The sequence below is a fragment of the Tauraco erythrolophus genome, chromosome 6, assembly GCF_009769465.1.
Source record: "Tauraco erythrolophus isolate bTauEry1 chromosome 6, bTauEry1.pri, whole genome shotgun sequence".
NCBI lineage: Eukaryota > Metazoa > Chordata > Aves > Musophagiformes > Musophagidae > Tauraco > Tauraco erythrolophus.
Window position 1 is genome coordinate 64537558 of NC_141470.1, and position 16967 is coordinate 64554524.

The 16967-nt window shown below is 42.9% G+C and overlaps 1 protein-coding gene across 1 annotated transcript in view; it reads right to left on the minus strand.

The window, feature by feature from the left end:
• Positions 1 to 3424, minus strand: part of NUDT14 (nudix hydrolase 14) — a 62992-nt gene extending 59568 nt beyond the window's left edge. Inside the window, exon 1 of the mRNA XM_086613914.1 lies at positions 3344 to 3424. Within this exon, the coding sequence (XP_086470040.1) occupies positions 3344 to 3424 (81 nt within the window). The remainder of the gene's footprint in view (positions 1 to 3343) is intronic.
• Positions 3425 to 16967: the final 13543 nt, after the last annotated feature.

The window sequence follows — 16967 nt, forward strand, 5'->3', positions numbered from 1 at the left end:
GAACAACCAGATACCCAAGGAAAACACTCAGCAGGCCAAAACACTAATCTAATCTTTGGGCCTACAATTTTGAATGTGTTAGTGCCTCTGATGAACAGGTAGATGACCGTCTGAGTCTCTGGCTCCAATCTTGATCAGGTGTGACCACAATCTTCTTCAGATGCATAATCTGTGTGGTCTTACAACAGTATTTCCTCAGTATTTTGTTTAGATTTCACACCCCTCCAGGATTCCTTTCCGATGTCTTGCAGATTTCTGGTGGTCTGCAAACCTGCTAGAGTGACTGTGGTTTACAACTCAGTGGGGTGTGGGTTGAATGGATAAAACCAGACTTGCAGGGTTAACTGTGATATAAATCACCCATATCTAAATTTGTATTTAGCTGTTTAAAACTTAACTGGTTTAGCAACAGTGATGGGATCAAAATTACCTCCACACAAGTAGTGCAATTTCTACAAATCAATGCTATAACATAAGTGTTCATGAATGCCTAGAAACAATTTTAAAATCACACCTCTGTAAAAATTCTTTAAATTACCTGTTTGTACAGAAAAGTAGTTGTAAAAAAAACCCAAACTAATAAAATAAAAAACTCTCATTCTATATACATCCTTGGACAGAGAAGTTATGTTGACATATCAATGCCTATTTTAGGAACACATCTGTTTGAAGATAGATTTCAAAAATCTCAGTCTTCAAGGCCTAAATTATCCTTCATCAATATTATGTAACACAAAAATACGCACCAATTAAATCTTCTTTGAAGTACAATGAATTATAGGGGACATGTTATAGCTTCACAAAAAGTACCTGTAAGATGGCCTCAAACCTTCCAGTTACAGCATGATGCCACATATTACATAAACTAAATATCCAAACTAGTTTCAACTTTCATAGTGTAAGATGCTATTATTGAAATTTTCCTCATTCAAATTGTTCTGTTATTCAGAAAGATTTTTTTATTAGATTTGGGTTAAGTTCAGCAAGCAGGTGCAGGGAATTCACAGAGAGGGGAAACTAATTTTACTCCAAGATAAAGTACCAATTAGAAGAAGAAAAGTTTCTTTTCTTTTTCCAGCTAGTGAGCAAAAAATGTTGGACAAGGGGAAGATCTAGTCAGTATAAAACCATTAAGATCAAGAGCTAGACTTCGGAAATAATTTTCCGTTTTAGATGAGTGATGGAATTTTCAAAAATTCTTAAGCAGATCATGCACCTAACTCCCTTAGATTTAAGATACCTAACTGTTTAAGTATTTAATGGAGCTTTCAGCAGGCCCAAATGACTTTGAAACATTTAGTCAAATGACTAAAAATATTTAGCATTTCCTCTGGTTAGTAAGTCAGTTCTTAAACTCAAAACGTGTGTTTAATAAACACAGGGCTTGTCTCCCAGGTCAGGTGCAGACAGTTGTGCACTCATCGAGCTTATGCTCTCAGCAGGCTGGACCCAAGCCAGCTTCTGTACAGGTGCCACATAAACTACATTTTCAAGTTCATTTTAAGATAGTGCTGTGGCCAAGAGAAACAATCTCTGCCCTCAATCAGCCTCCAAACACTCACCCCTAATCACCACATTACCACCTCCCCTCTGCTGGCATAAACATTTGAATTGAATCACTGACTTTGTTTAGGTTAAAACTAACCTCTTTTTTTGGCCAGATTAGGTCTGACCTGGACCAGATCCCTGATCCAGCTCACTATGTTGCTGCACAAACACTTGTGCAAGGAGAAGTAGCAAGATGCACAGAAAGGGCAAGTCTACTTCTTTTGGTAGCCATGCTGGTCTCTGTCAAATCACAGCACGTAACTAAACACATCCTTACTTCTTCTTTACCATACTCATCACATTTAATGCATTTGTATTCATTAAATGTATTTTTGTAATACTGTTTTGCACATTTTAATTAAATCACATTTTTCATGTAAATAAGAGCATGATTCAGAAATGAAAATGAAATTAACAAGTAAGACTTGTCACTTATAAACTAAGCCAGCAAAAATTCAGAACATGAAAGAATGTTCTTCAGGTTTTCTTCTGATACCTAAAAAGAAATAATTAATTCAGTGTAAAGCTTTCAGCTGTTCACAAATCAAAATGTTTTACTTATCCCAACCAATGAGAAGAGAGGTTTCTTCAGGAAAATCATGTACAAAATGTATTTTAAAAGGTAAAAAAAATCAGTTCATCTGCTTTAATGAAAGCTATTTGAACACTTGCTTTTTCTTTTCAATATCTTATCTCACTGCAGGACTTAAACACACCTCCTGCATACACATTCCCTCCTGCCTTTTCAACCGCTGTGTTTAAAAGCAAAGCAAAGGAGAAAGAGAAGATGTGGTCCGCAGCGTGTGTTTCTAGGGCTGTCCAAATTCTTCTGCACTTCCACTTCCACCCCTGTACCTGGGTAAAAGCTCACCCTGGACCGGCCAACGCTGCATGGTCAGCTACAGAAAGGATCGGGGTTGCGCATGACCCCACTGGCAACAAAACGCTCACGGAACATGCAGCACTTTGCGCCGTGAGAAGCGACTTTTCTTTCACGCCTTGCATTCCTGACACTGTTGGAGGTACCAGTTCTCAGGGATCCTCTAAAAGGTGACTCACACTGATATGAACATGACAAGGAAAGGGATTTCCTTCCCCGCTTCCCAGATGCGGGTGCTGAGGCTGCCCTGGCGGAGAAGCAGTGTACCTTGTTGATGTCGGTAACACCGGCCGTGGTGAGGGCTGGCCGGCCACGGGCTCGACCCGCAGACTACCAGCACCAAAGCAAGGCCCGAATCAAGAGGTGACCGCTCAAAGGTGAACCAAAAAAACAGGACGGGCTTCAGGAGACAGCCCCAGACCCCTGTGAGGTACCGGGCACAAGGAGGCTTGGCACACCCATGGAGGAGCTGGAGTTGGTACCACACGCAAAGGCAGTACCCTCCATAGGCACCACCGGTCTTTCGGAGTACCTTCACTGACCACCTCGAGCCCCACCTTCCCCGCCGGCCAGGCAGAGCTGCGGCGGGCGGGCAGCAGCAGAGCAGCCGCCTGAGGGGCGGTTCCGGGCGCTGCGGGGCGGGAGGGCGCCATGAGACTGAGGCGCGCGCGCTGCTGCGGCGACACCGCCAGTGTCCCAAAATGGCGGAGGCGGGGGAGGCCGGCAGGACACTACAGGGGCCCGCAGGCCGTCCGGCCCTTCTCCTTCGGCCTCCCGCCCCTCCGCGCCGTGACGAGGCGGGAGAGACCCCGCCGCCCAGACGCGGCGGAGGGAAGAGGCGGGGGGACAGGCCGGGCCGGCCGTGAGGAAAGGGGCTGGGCGGGCGCCGAGGGGCGAGCTGCCGGCGCCACTCACCTGCCGGTAACAGAGGCGGAAAGGCCGTAGGTAGAGGGAGGAGGTGCAGGGTTTGAGCGCCAGCTCCTCGATGGCCTCCATCCCTGCCGGGGGGCAGCGGCCGCCAGCGGGTGGAGGAGGAGGAGGAGGAGGAGGAGGAAGGGGAGAGGCGCGCGCAGCCGCTGGCCGAGGGCGGCGGGCAGGGCCGAGTCCCGCCGGGCGGAGAGCGCGGCGCGGCCCCGGTGCGCGCTGTCTGCGGCGCGGGTACGGGCCGCCGATGCGGTGCGGAGCCCCGCAGCTCCCTGCGGGGACAGGACGGAGCTGCGGCGCCTTCGTGCCCGCTTCCCCCTGAGCAGGGCCGGCGCGCTGCCCGTCACCCTCAAGACGGGGTCGCGGCAGCCGCACAGAGGGGCCTCGTCACCTGCACTCCGCAAAAACAGCCGAGTGCGGAATTCCGCCACGCCTCGTCCCGATCCTGGACGTGTGTCACGTTTGGCAGGATGAGGACCTTGCTGTTGAAAGCACAAGCTCCCTATGTTCGCCTGCGTGGTGTTCTCGTGTCAAAATGGGAGTCGCGTGAGTGGCGTGGAAAAGGCAGGTGCGACTGCGGGTCCATTGGAACTGCAACGCGGCGTTCGCTGCTTCTCAAACTTCCCCGTCGGGGCCACCTTCCCGTCCTGGCCACACACCCTGCCGGTGGCAGAGGAACAAACGCAGGTTCATTAGACTCACAGGGCTGTATTCAGCGACAGTTACAAAATAATTACCCTCTCCCCGTTTTACTTCATTTTTTAAGATAAATCACAACATGTTGTTTAACGATTTCCTAATTTTCGTAGGAGTTTCGTCGTCGTTATGCAACATTAGGTTAGATTCCCCTTGATGTTTTAATATTTCTAATACACAAATTGAGTATTTCAAATTCACAATTTGTCATGGTCATTATCCCTCTGATTTGTGTTCACTTTCCATGCAGATGTTCCATACAGCTATTTTAGTTGCTGTATAAATCAAAATAAAAGTTGTCAATATTTCCACCACACTGAAAATAATCTGAACTTTCTTCCATCTGTTTTCTTTTTTTTCTCTTGTAATCTACTTCCACTGCATCGCTAAGGAAGTTTATTGTCTTGTCATGTGGTAGGAACACTCTTAACAGTATAGCTCAAAAGAACAGATCCAGCATTTACAAAACTCACTAAGAAGTAAATGAGGCAGCACTTACGTTGCAGAACGCTTACCATCAGTTCTGATAACGCAAGTGACAAAAAAAATGCTTAGTGGGACAGAAAAGTGTTTTTTTTAAAGTATATTTGCAAAGCTATCATAACAGAAAACTAAATGTATTTTATTAGCTGACTTTGAAAATATTTGTGTAACTCTATTTGCATCATTGGATATGCCCCTATATTTCTGTTTTTTTCAGAACGATCTTGAGGTCGTTCAGAGCTCCTGGGAACCTAAGCTGTATTTTTCTATTAAATTGTTTCAGTCCTCCCGAAGTCCAATTTAAGTATAAACACAGTTTCCATGCGCAGCAAGTTTACAGTATCTCTGTTTGCTTATGTTAAAAGTTACCAGGTACCCAGGTCGATTCAGCCAGTTAGATTGCCCTTTTCGATAAACATTCTGACACTACTTTAAGGTTTTGAGTGTGTGTGTGTTTGGGGGAACATGTCATAGTGTGTGATGGATTGCTTATTCCATTCTTCGGCTTAGGTGGGAAGCTTTTGGGGTTGTAATGTGTCACAGACCCGATCCCACTAATGTACCTGGAACAGTTGAGCGCAGTGTTGCAGAAAAATATTTCAAGGTGCTCTAGTGTTAAAATTGCAATTGAAAGTTGTAGACTTCTTTGTTGGAAGATGTTCTTTGTGAATATGCTAGCTGAACTAAGGATTTAACAGGCTGAGATTGAGGAGCTGCCTTAGTGTTACCGTTTTACAAGTGAAACCTGAGTGAGAAAATAAGTAGGAAAAATATGTCCTGCATAGTGGCAGTAGTGTTGAACAGCTGGACCTGAATTTCATTATGATTCTTCGTTAAGGCCTCGATACCTAGTGCAGCAAGTGGCTTTGCCTTTGCTAGTCCAGGAGCGCTCCTGGTAAGGAAATGCCTCTCAGCTCCCACTTACTCCAATGAACAATACGAAGAAATAAGTTAGTTTGGAGTCTGTGCGATGCACTCTTGCTTTCCTGTTCCCTTGCACCGTTTTTGCAGCTTGCCTGTGCTGACTGGCGCAGTGACTCTGACATGGCTCTAAAGGCACTGGCTTCACAGCAAGAAGTACAAGAGGATACAACGTGGAGATGCCACTTAGCAGCTCGGCTCAGAGGTCAGGAGAGCTCTGTTCACACATAAAAGTCCCACCAGGGCAGATGTGTCCACCGTGCACTCATGACTTTTGCTGGAGTAACTTGATTCCAAAGGACATTGAGAGACCAGGCATGTTTGCTCAGACAGAGTGCTGCCCCATATGGATTTATAACCTCAGATAACGATCAGCTTGCAGAGCTCTGAACTACTCTGTCGTGTGTTACTCAACATCCCTGTGTGGCTGCTCCTTTTTCAAAGCAGAAGTACTAGTGGTGGTGTTCCTCCAGAAACGTGTGAAAGTAGGCGTTGATAATTCCAAGGTGTTCAGGTGCTGTGTTCATGTCTATTAGCTTCAGGGAGCTTCTGATACTGACATTTAAGCCCATGTTTAACTGCTTGCAAAATCTTTTGGTTTCAATTAGCACTATTCTGTACAGTATCATTTGTGTTTCTGTGATACTGTCCCTACATCATCAGTTCCCAAATTTCTTACAGCCTGGATTACTCTGCCATCACAGTTTCTTTGCAGAGCACTATCCATGTTTATCATTACGCTCCTAATTGAAATAGCTGCCGATGATATGCTTCAATAACCTTACTGCCTCGTGACATCACATCTTCCTTGCTAAGCGTTATCGTTAATTTGACTCTCAGAAAATTAAGAAGGTGTCAGAATGGCAGGTTGCCTTTCACTATGTTGAATACATTCCCTGATCTTCCTTAGAAGTGGCTTCTGTATTATATGTTGTCTTCTTGCCTTTTAAAACAACACATATAAGGTTGTGAATGTTGTCATGAGTGGTTTCCTCGTAGTTTCTTTAGGTTCCTGGAGCTGCTGGTCTCCTGTTGTAAAATACTAAAATCTAGATGTTTTGCATGTGCAGGCTTTAGCAGGTCTGAGAACAGTTTGTATAACAGTGTGATAAACAACCTAATAAAGAAAAGCAAAAACATGACTCAAAGTTTGTTTCTTTGCTGGAAAGAAAGATTAGCAGAGTAGGTCAACAGGCAGAGAGGAAAAAAGAGAAGTGTCCTGTCTGGAGCTGAAGAGTCCAGGGAAGATTCGTTGGGATTTCTCACAAAAAATATAAAATGTTAATATTAGCATTAAAAAATAATTCCTTCCACAGGGTGAGGCTCTTTGTTTAACAGACTTCTCTTTCCATCAAAGCAGTGTTTGCTCTCTATTACTTTTTGAGTAACTTTTATTACCAGCAAAATACCCAAACAATTTTTTTGTTGTTGTTCTTTTAAAGAAATCCCCTTGAGCTTGAAGTTTCCGCCGACACGGTCCTTCCCTTCCCCTTAAACACAGGCAGACACGCCGTCCTTGGGCATGCACGTGTCAGAGGGTCAGATTGCATCCTCATTAGCAGTTTGCTTTATTGCTGTTTGCTTTGGGACGCAACAGGGACTGTTTCCCGTGCAAACCTGGTGCTACTGCCCTTCTCCTGCTCGTGGCAGCTCCCGGAGCCAGCCACCTCCCTGCACCGGTGTCAGTGTGCAGGGAGTCGGGACAGTCCTTTGCCACCTGCCCTGGCCCGTCTGCTCAGGCAACAGCCCCACTGTTGACCGTGGGTGGACACCCAGGAATGTCCCTAGTAGTACTTCCCTCTTCCTGCTGGAGCTTAGCAAAGTGCCTGAGCTGCTGGGTTCATTCATGCACGGTTTGGCAGCGTGTTTTCCGTAGTGATTTGTGTGTGTGTGTGTGCGCGCGTTTACGCGTGTGCTTTTAAATTCAGTCAGTCCTTACCAGGCTCGCTTTGCTCTTTGACGTGCCCTTGCTCATGAGCAAAAATCATCAAGTCCTGAGCCTTTCTGATCTCCTTAATATATTGCAGAGTATCATTACTTGTATTTCTTTTGATATTTGTGAGTAGTGTGGTTACTAAGATACTGTGAGTATGAAAGCCTCAGCAGCTAAAGGCGCGCCATCTTGCAATTCTCAGCTTTCATTTTTAGAAAAACGATTTCTAACCCTCATGGTTGCAGAAGAAAAAGTTGGGAAATGTAAACTCAGGCAAAAACCTATGGTTTGTGAGCTGTTAAGCACAGGTCCTGTGCCAAGCTAATGCCACATATAAAGCAGAAAGGCTTTGATGTTGGGGTGACAGATAACCTGAATCCCCAATGCTGGGCAGAAGAAAGCCCACAGAGGCTGCTGAAGCCAAGGGGTGCTGGCTGACCCAGGATCCAGCTGCATGACCAGTTCAGCCCCATCCAGCAGCAGACAGCTGGGATATCTGCAGAACCATTGTCTTTTGCCTAGAAACTGCTCCCAGCACTTTCTCCTGCTCCTCCTCAGCTCCCTGGGCCATGTGCAGTTTTTGTTAAGGTCACATAGGGTATCAGACAGTCAGACACCTTTGCTGTAAAGGCTTAGTGAGATAAATGGATGAAAATGTCCAAAATCCAGTGTATTTTGTAGTCTTAGTTAGGAATCCTTGTGGTTGGCAGTATGAAAGCTTGTCCTCTTCATGTGGGCCATCCTTGCATTGCCACAGAGATGTTAGTTTTGAGTGCCTTTCAGATGCAGGTTCTATCCATAATGAAGTGGCTGTTGTGAAGTTTGCTTTCTAAAGTTTACCCCTTAGGCTCCTGCGGAAAAGCCAGCCTGAAGCTGCCAATATCTAGCTTTTAATTATTATTCAGTTCTGGGGTGTAACCACTCTGGTTACATTCATGAAAGTCAGGAATCGTGCTTATGCAATTCTTCTGGCATTGTAAATAGAGCCCTAGAGAAATTTGTTTTATTTAGTAGTAGCATTTCTGAGACACAACTTTAAAAAAAAAAAAAAAATTTCTATGATGAAATACAGAATTAGAGATCTGCACTGCAATACATAACATTATGTTTTAACAATTTTATTCACCATCAGTTGATTCAGAGCTGCTTTAATCACATGAATAGCCTCAGTCCGAAGAACTCAGAGTAATTATTCATGTATGGGTTTGCAGAATTTGGTTCATAAGGACTGACAGCATGATCAAAACAGGAATGGTGTATATTGCTAATGTGCACTAGAGCAAGTTAGAGGAATATTTCAGTTTGTTTCCCTTAGATGTTTTCATTAGCTCCTCCTTGTTTTCAGAAAACCAAAGTATATCTGTGTTAATGCAAAGTGACCATCTCAGTCTTTACTTTGCAAAGTCAAGTACTGTCTTCGTGGCTGTAGTGGAAACCTCACCTGTGTCTAGTAGAATAATGTGATTTCCCAGAAGGACTGAAATTTATCCATCTGCCTTGTTAAATGAAGGGCTGATATTTTTTTCAGTGCATACCATCATTAAAATCCTTGTACCAAATATGGTATGAAAAAAATAATTGAAATATATTCAATATAAATATGGATATCATGACATGTGAAATTGATCTCTCTAAAAATAGTGAAGGAAAAGCTCTTCCACATAAATATGTAACTAATATGTCAAATAGACAGTTCATAAGATATTCATAATATAAAATGACAAGTTGCAATATGGTATAAAGTAGAGAGAGGGAGGTGAGAACATGGGAAGTAAATTCTGATTTCTGGCTTTTCAGCTGGGGGAAGAACAAACACATAGTCTGTGAAAAAGTAAGAAACAATATGCATGCAAAATTTAGATACTTTTAAATTATTTTAATTACTATTCAACAAATGTTGCCTAGAGCTAGCAGAGTGAAAACGATTAGAGGGAAGACTTTGATTTTTCAATAAGCTTCTCTCTAATGAGGTGAAAAAAGAAAATGATAACACCTTGTTGGTGGTGTCTTTCCCAAAAGAGCTGCAAACTAATTTATACAAAGGAACAAACAAGACTAACATATAGTAATAAGGAACAGCTGAAGAAGAGTAAAGGAATAAGAAGAATTTGCTTTTGTTTGCCCCATATATATGCAATAGAGCTGGAAGGAGAAAAATATTTCAATTCCTCAGGGAACCTTGATGTTCCAATAGTTTGAAATTGTCTGTAAAAACAACTGGAGCTGGAGTTGTTGGATTCTTGAATGTTGGCCATGGCTGTAGCCATGACCCTGGTATCTCTGAGCTCTCCAACCACCATGACCCTGTGCCATGCCTGGTAGCCTGCCTGGACTGATGGCATTTCAAGCCCAAGGGTCCTTAATTTTCAGGCAGTTTGCCTAGGAAGATTTGTTGAAGCTGTGGGAGCTGGAAGCCCTAGTCCTCAGGAGACTACCAGCTGGGCTGCTCAGAAGCTGGGGCTGGCATAGCTCCGGTGGAAGCTTGCCTGTTTTCCAAAGGAATTTAATTGAATACTTGTCTGTATGAAATGTTTCTGTTCGGTAAATTGACACATTCCAAAGGAAAAAAAATAGTCAGGGTGTTTTTTTTCCAGCAGATGTAGGGAGCAGTTATCTGACTTCTATTTTCACATGTTTAAATATAAATACCTGTATTTGTGGTTTATAAGATAGAAGGATAGGGACACACAACTGGCCATTTTCCTGCCTCTTCTTCATTAGGCATACTGTATTATTTTCATATTTATTTGTGTTGCTCATATGTATTGTGCTCATCAATATCAAAACACAGAACAAAACAGCCTAAATGCTTTTGTGAGATTCTTATAGTTAGAAGTGAGTTGGAGGAGAGCTCTGAGGAAGAACAGGGTGAGCTCTCCATGACCTAATTCAAGGGGGAGTAACTTTCACCAAAGAACGTGAGTGACTGAAGGACAGCATGGAGAACGGAGCCTGGGAGTGCTACAGCAGTGCGGGGCGTGAGCTGGAGATACGAGGCAACAGGATTTCAGTATGGGAGAGTTGAAGTCAGGAAGCAATATAAGGGTCGAACTGATTGAGTTGAGGTGACTTAGCAAGTAACTTGCAAGTAATTGAGCTGATCTGTTGTTGAGAGCTCTCTGGAAATTTAAAGATTGGATCTTGAAGAGATTGGGTGTCCATAAGAATCAAGGTTCTGAAAAATAGAATCCTAGGCGTCTTACATTGGACTCTCAAAACTGTTGACATTGACATTTCCTAACTTTTGAGTGCTTGACTTTGAAACCTTGACAATGTTGGTGGGTTGTTTGTTTTTGTTTTTTTTTTTTTTTTTAATAAATGTTCTGCATATTTAGATATTTTCCATTCTTTGGTTATAGTTCAGGAAAAAACCAAACAAAACCAAACCACAAAAATCAACCCTTGCCCTCCTTTCCTACTTGTGAACCATCTTGCTGGATTTATTATTTTGTACTGTGTTCTTGGAGACTGCAGAGAAGATTTCCAGAGCATTTCAATTGGAGATTTGGGCATTAGTACGCTCACAGTAAAACTGAGCCCAGGGGTATCCAACCCTAATCTCTGTCGATCTCCTGGAGCAGCCTGTTTTCACTTTACTTTTGCAATACTCCCTCTCTTAATGCCTCTTCCTTGCCTGCAGCCACTTTCTTAGAAAGCCTGCAGAATGGAAGAGGCAGATGTATTTAATGTTGATAGGTGTCAAGACCAAAGGAAAGACACTGTGTGTTTGGCCACCTGCTTGTGCATAAGGATGTTCCACCTCCACTGAACAAGGCGAACAAGGCATGGGGCATAAGGATCTGAAGCTGGTTCATGCTGTGTAAGGGGGATCATTGCTTTTAAACCAATAGGGAGCTGCTCACTGCGTTGCTTCTTTGCTGAGACTAGATCTGAGATTCTCCTAACTAAGCAGACTATATGAAGAAAATACCCTCCTTCATCAAGATCAAGAATTATTATTGTTTGAACAGTAGAACTCTACCATACCTACTACAGTTTTCTACTTGGTATTTTAAAGATATACAATCCAGTATGCTAATATATCTGCAGGAGAGACTGTCATGACTTAGAGCCAATCTTTGGCAGAAACAATAGAACAGACGCACAAACAGGTGGTTCTCATCACTGGATGCATAATGCTGAATGTATGCATTTTAGCCTTTTGCCTAATGCCCTGATCCTGTAGAGAATGCAGTTCTTTCTGGACTTAGATGTGGATGCCTTTGCTGGAGAAGGTAACTAAGTACTTTCTTCACCAAGGCATCCCGCTTGGTACCTGTTAAATATCTCTAGGCAATACAGTAAACCAATAGCCCATAATATACCATTGCTAAGGACAGCATTGCTGTTTTGTGCACGTAAGCAAGGAAAATATATTTAGAGAGAATGTGGATGTTCTGTTCTTCATTCATGTGTGACCAAATTCTAATCTCTTTCAGTCTGCCATAAATCGAAAATAACCAACTGAAGTCAGTGCAGTTCCTGGGGATTTGTGCTACTGTAAATGAGAACAGAACGGAGAATTTTTTTCTCCCTCTCTCTCGTAATAGTGAGAGGAAAAGCTGGAATGTCAGTCTGGCTGTACTTCTTTGCTTTGCTCATGTGGTCATAAAAGGGACGTCATTTAAACCTTTTTTCTTTATTTTTGTAATATTTGGAATATAACTTAAGGAGAGCCTTAATGGTTTCTTATTTTACAAGAATATAAACATTAAAAGTAATTTTTCTTTTACACATGAGTTAGGAAGCATAATTTACTTGAAAGGACCCTATTATATACTCAGTACTGTATTTGTTTATCTAATTGAATAGAAGAGCATTTACTGCAGTTTCAAAGTTAAGCCAATAAACATTTGTCTTTGTATTGCAGCAGCAATGTTTGACAACTGGATTGGGCGACACTCAGTGTAACTCAGGTTTATTCTGTGGTATTGGCGAAGCAAAACTCCAGGTACATTTTCACTCCCTTGCTTGCACTGTTGCCACAAGTTGGATATTTGGCAAAAGTTGCCGAAAGCCTTTCTTACAAGTTGCCTGTGTTACTTACATCCTCCTCGTTTCCAGCAGTACCGGCTCGCCTCACAACTTTACATTTTGCTTCGCATAAGGGGGCCTACAGGAAAGCTGGAGAGGGGACTTTTTACAAGGGTATGTAGTGATAGGACAAGGAGCAATGGCTTTAAACTGAAAGAGGAGAGGTTTAGATTAGATCTAAGGAATAAATTCTTCACTCCGAGGATGGTGAGGCACTGGAACAGGTTACCCAGAGAAGTTATGGATGCCCCATCTGTGGAGGTGTTCAAGGCCAGGTTGGATGAGGCGTTGAGCAACCTGGTGTAGTGGAGGGTTTCCCTGCCAATGGCAGGGGGGTTGGAACTAGGTGATCTTTGAGGTTCCTTCCAACCCAAACCATTCTATGATTCTATGATATCCCAGGATACATTCTGTGTGCATCAAGGCATAGAGAAATGAGCGGCAGGATTTTAAATGGACCTACATGTATAATTCCTGTTAAAATCAAGAGGAAAGCCATGGAAAACAAACTGAACCTTTTCCTCTTATGTGCCATGCTCGCACCAAAGCCACTGTCCATCCACTATGCCTACTTCAAAATCCAGGAATGCCATATTTATAGGACCGCTTTTTTTCACTGTCAGTTAGATGATGCTGTTGGCATTCTTAGACATAAAAATATTTAAGATTACAGTATTGTGGGTTTTTTTTGTTCTCCGTAAATGTCATTCTGGATTGTGCTGCCTGTATCAAATAGCTCCTGGAACATCCCTCCTAATCAGTTCCTTTTGGGAGTGGGATCATCGTGGTCATTCTGAGGCTGTGCCGCTGCCTGCAGTGCATGGGGACTACAGATGAGATCTTTGTTACTTAAGCGTGAGATCAATTCACCATTCCGGGCCATGTAGCAAGTGCATTCCTGACTGAATGTTACATCGTTTTTATTTCCTGGGACAGCATTGCACTTTGTCTTCTCTCTGAAAGAGCTATGTTCATTAGCTACAGGAAGTCCTGCTAAACATCCATAACGTTACATTAACAGCTGCTGGTAGATCTTTGAAAGCCCAATGATCAGGGGAGAGTTTGCAAGAGATTTGGTGCTTCTTTGCTATGATTGTTTTCTTCAGCGTGCTTCAGAATCTAAACTTCTGTAAAAAAAAGTGCAGTTAATCCCCAAGGTGGCGAAGATAACTTTTAAAACATGCACCGGATGGAAATCAATGCAGTAGTGTCTGCAAGCAGACAGATATGCTGAGAAGCAGTCTGAAGGCTGATTCTGTTTGAATTCAAGGAAAAAGAGCTGCGAAGCAGTCATGCACCTTAGATATCATCAGTACAGTACAGTGAATCTGCAAGTCTGCAGTGAGTCCTGTCTCGTTTTACAGCATTGATGGGTTTGTTTTTGCCAGTGGCTCAAGAGAAACCCAATTTTCTCTCCTGTTGATTTCTGCTCCCTCTGTTTTGTATAGACAACTCCCATTACTTCCTTTGGCAGTGCACACGGATAGCTGACTCAGTAACAGAGCTGACCGGAAAAAAGGGTTTCCAATCTATAGAAAATTAATTTATATTTCTCTGCTTGCTTTCTGCACTTCCCAAGCAGGGACAACAGGCTGCTAAATGAAAACTGTTTTAAAAGCTCTGGGTGGAAGATAAACATTTTCTCACAACAAGAAAAGAAGAGAAAAGAACATGACTAATGAATGATGAGATGTTTGATTTGAACTGTTTTGATCTAAGTGAAACTCTTGTGTTGGAGTTGATAAGCTTAGTGGCTGCTTTATGTGTGGTGATGTCGTCAGGAATCTGTCCTTCTGGGTGCTGGTGGATTGCTTCTTCTCCCCAGCTCAGGATCTCTGACACCTCTGTGTGGGTGAAATTTAGCAGGATTTCCACAGATTATTCTCCAGAATAATCCGGTTTTTATGTCACCAGGAGTACTGCATGTCCAATTCCAATCCAGTTTATGAGACGAACTCTCTGCTGACATAGTGTTGCTGGTTTTGGTAGAGGAAAATTAATAGTACCTCCTCCTGAAATGGTAAAGAAAAAATCCCAAGGTGATTTACAGTGTTTGGGAGGAAAAGCACGTATTAAATTATATCTCGTACCTTTGAATCCAGATGAATTCCTAATGTCAGCAGTGAACAGGGGATGTGGTTTTGGGCAGTTGGATATTCCATGGACTGCAGAGGTGATGTGGGCCAAAAGCACATGAAAGGACCTTTACTCCTGGTCCCTCCAACACAGGAAAATGTCCATGATCATAACAACCTGCTCAGGAGTGAGAGCTCTGCCAAATGAAGAGCACAGAGTTAGCAGCAACTGATGGCTAAAACAGGTAGGCAGCTGATAGCAGTGTGAACAGTGCTGATGGAGGGTAACTGCCCTAAGAGATAGCAAAGGTAGAACAGGGGGCTAATCAAAGAAGTGCTCATCTGATGAGTGTAGATGTTTGCATGCAGCACCTTGCAACAAACCTAGGTGCCTGGCAGCTCTAGGTTGTTGATGCTCTTAATAATGCATATGCAAGACCATACTTGGTACTGTTTGCTTTAATAGTAGTAATTAGTAGGATAAACAAGGATTTTATGAAAACAAGGATTGATCCATTCATGGATGGCCCTGGAACAAATACTGAATCACATGCTTGTCACCGGTCAATATCCCACTCAATGTACACAGTTTTCAGTGTATGTTTCGTCAGATATCACTGCGAGATCCTTACAACAGACCATTTAATTTTGTTCATTAGCTACCTTGCACAGGTAGCCTGGGCCTCAAAAACAGCTCCATACTCTCAGTAATGCCTCCTGTATTCTCCGTGCCTGCTATATTCTCCAGTGCAGGCAGATGAAAGAGCAAGTCCCAGCTTCTACTCACAAAAACATCACAATATCTCTGTGCACCTGGTTTTTGCCGAGCGGTGAGAGGCTGTACTGCATTGCGATAACCAGAATTAGTGGTAGGAAGCCACAGTGAGGCAAGTTTAAATGAGAAATAAGATGTGTGTTTCTGACAGTGGGGATCATTCACCACTGGAGCACGAGTTCCAAGGGAAACCATCTCCTGGTTAATATGATATTTTTGTGAAAAATTGACAGATTTCAGTTGTTACAGGCTCTGTGATATAAAACAAGTAGGGATTTATCTGAGAAGAAGTGCTTGACAGAAAGTGCATTGGTTACAGTCCACCACTACCTCCTGTCTTCTCTTTCCTGGTGTCCCTCCTGCATTCCCAGCAGGGAGGACAACCTGCAGCACTGGTATCTTTTGCACCTGCAGCTCTGTGACAACAGGGCTGCTCCCTTGGTATGCAAGGTGGTGTAGGGAAAAGAGGACTTAGGTTTCATGTTTCTGCCTCTTCACCCTTCCTCTTACCCCTTCCTCCCTTGGTTTTGGGGAGTTAAGTGCTGCTGAGAGAAAAGAGTGGGAGATCTGGCTTTAAGGGACATGAATCCTAGAGGAGAACAAGAGTCTTCAGGCTGTTATTTCTACCTGGTCACAGATAATAAAGTAAGTCTCTGCTGTCATCAAATGCTACATCCAGACAGGACAAGATGCTTGAAGCTCTCAAGTGTTGTTAGTATCTGCTGTCAGCCAACAACATAAAAAATGTAGTACTCGAGCCTCAAAGTCCTGGAGATTAGCCATGATGTAATGAGGATTGAAAATAAACAAGCCTTTCAGTTTCCCTGCACTACGAGTCTTTAAGGCTTTTGTGTTTTTCTGCACAAACTTGGAGGCTTGAAATGAATTATTTATGGGAAAGATGAGTCTTTCTTAATGATTATGGTTTCTTGTCTTCATATGCTTAGAAGCATACCAGAGAATGAGACTGTTGTGAGAATGGAGTTCTGACTTTAGTTGCAGAAGTAATTTTAGCAAGCGCGTACATGTGCTTAATAAAACCAGATTTCCACCTTTCCAACTGCAGTTTTCAGTCCTAGCAACATATTTTGCCGTTCCCACTCAACCAAGCCATATGTGATAGTAATGACAATGTTGTTGTAGCTGGGAGAGTTGAATCAAACACCATCTCAATTGACCTCGCACTTCTCAGCTAGCAAACTGAGCAGGAAAGTGTTAAATCTTCACCAGCAACGCTGTAAGAGGAGACGCTCCAGTCATCTTTACCTCCTAAATGGCTTGCAAACCAAGTAGTAGATCCTCCAAATTAGGTCATCTGTTTGCTTCATTCTGAAAGATTTTTATTAAAGTGAAAAGTGTTGTCTGTTTCTTTTCCCAGACAGAAAACAAACATTGGCATCTAGAGTGGTGGAAGACGAATACTTGGTGCTGGGCAACTTGATTAAAGTGTATTCCTTGTAATGAGGTGCCTCCCTTATCCTGCCATTGTGTTCAGACAAAAAAAAAAAAAAAAAAAAAAAAAAAGAGGGCCTGCCCTTTCCCATTGTATAGTCACATTTTCCAAGTTCAGCCAAAATAGGTTTTATAAAAAGCTTTAAAAAAAAAAGAAGAAAGATGAACTTTGTCTTTTAGTAAACCACTGAGGCAACTCTTAAACGAAAGCAGTCTTGTGCATTTTGTATATAGGAAAATTCTCTA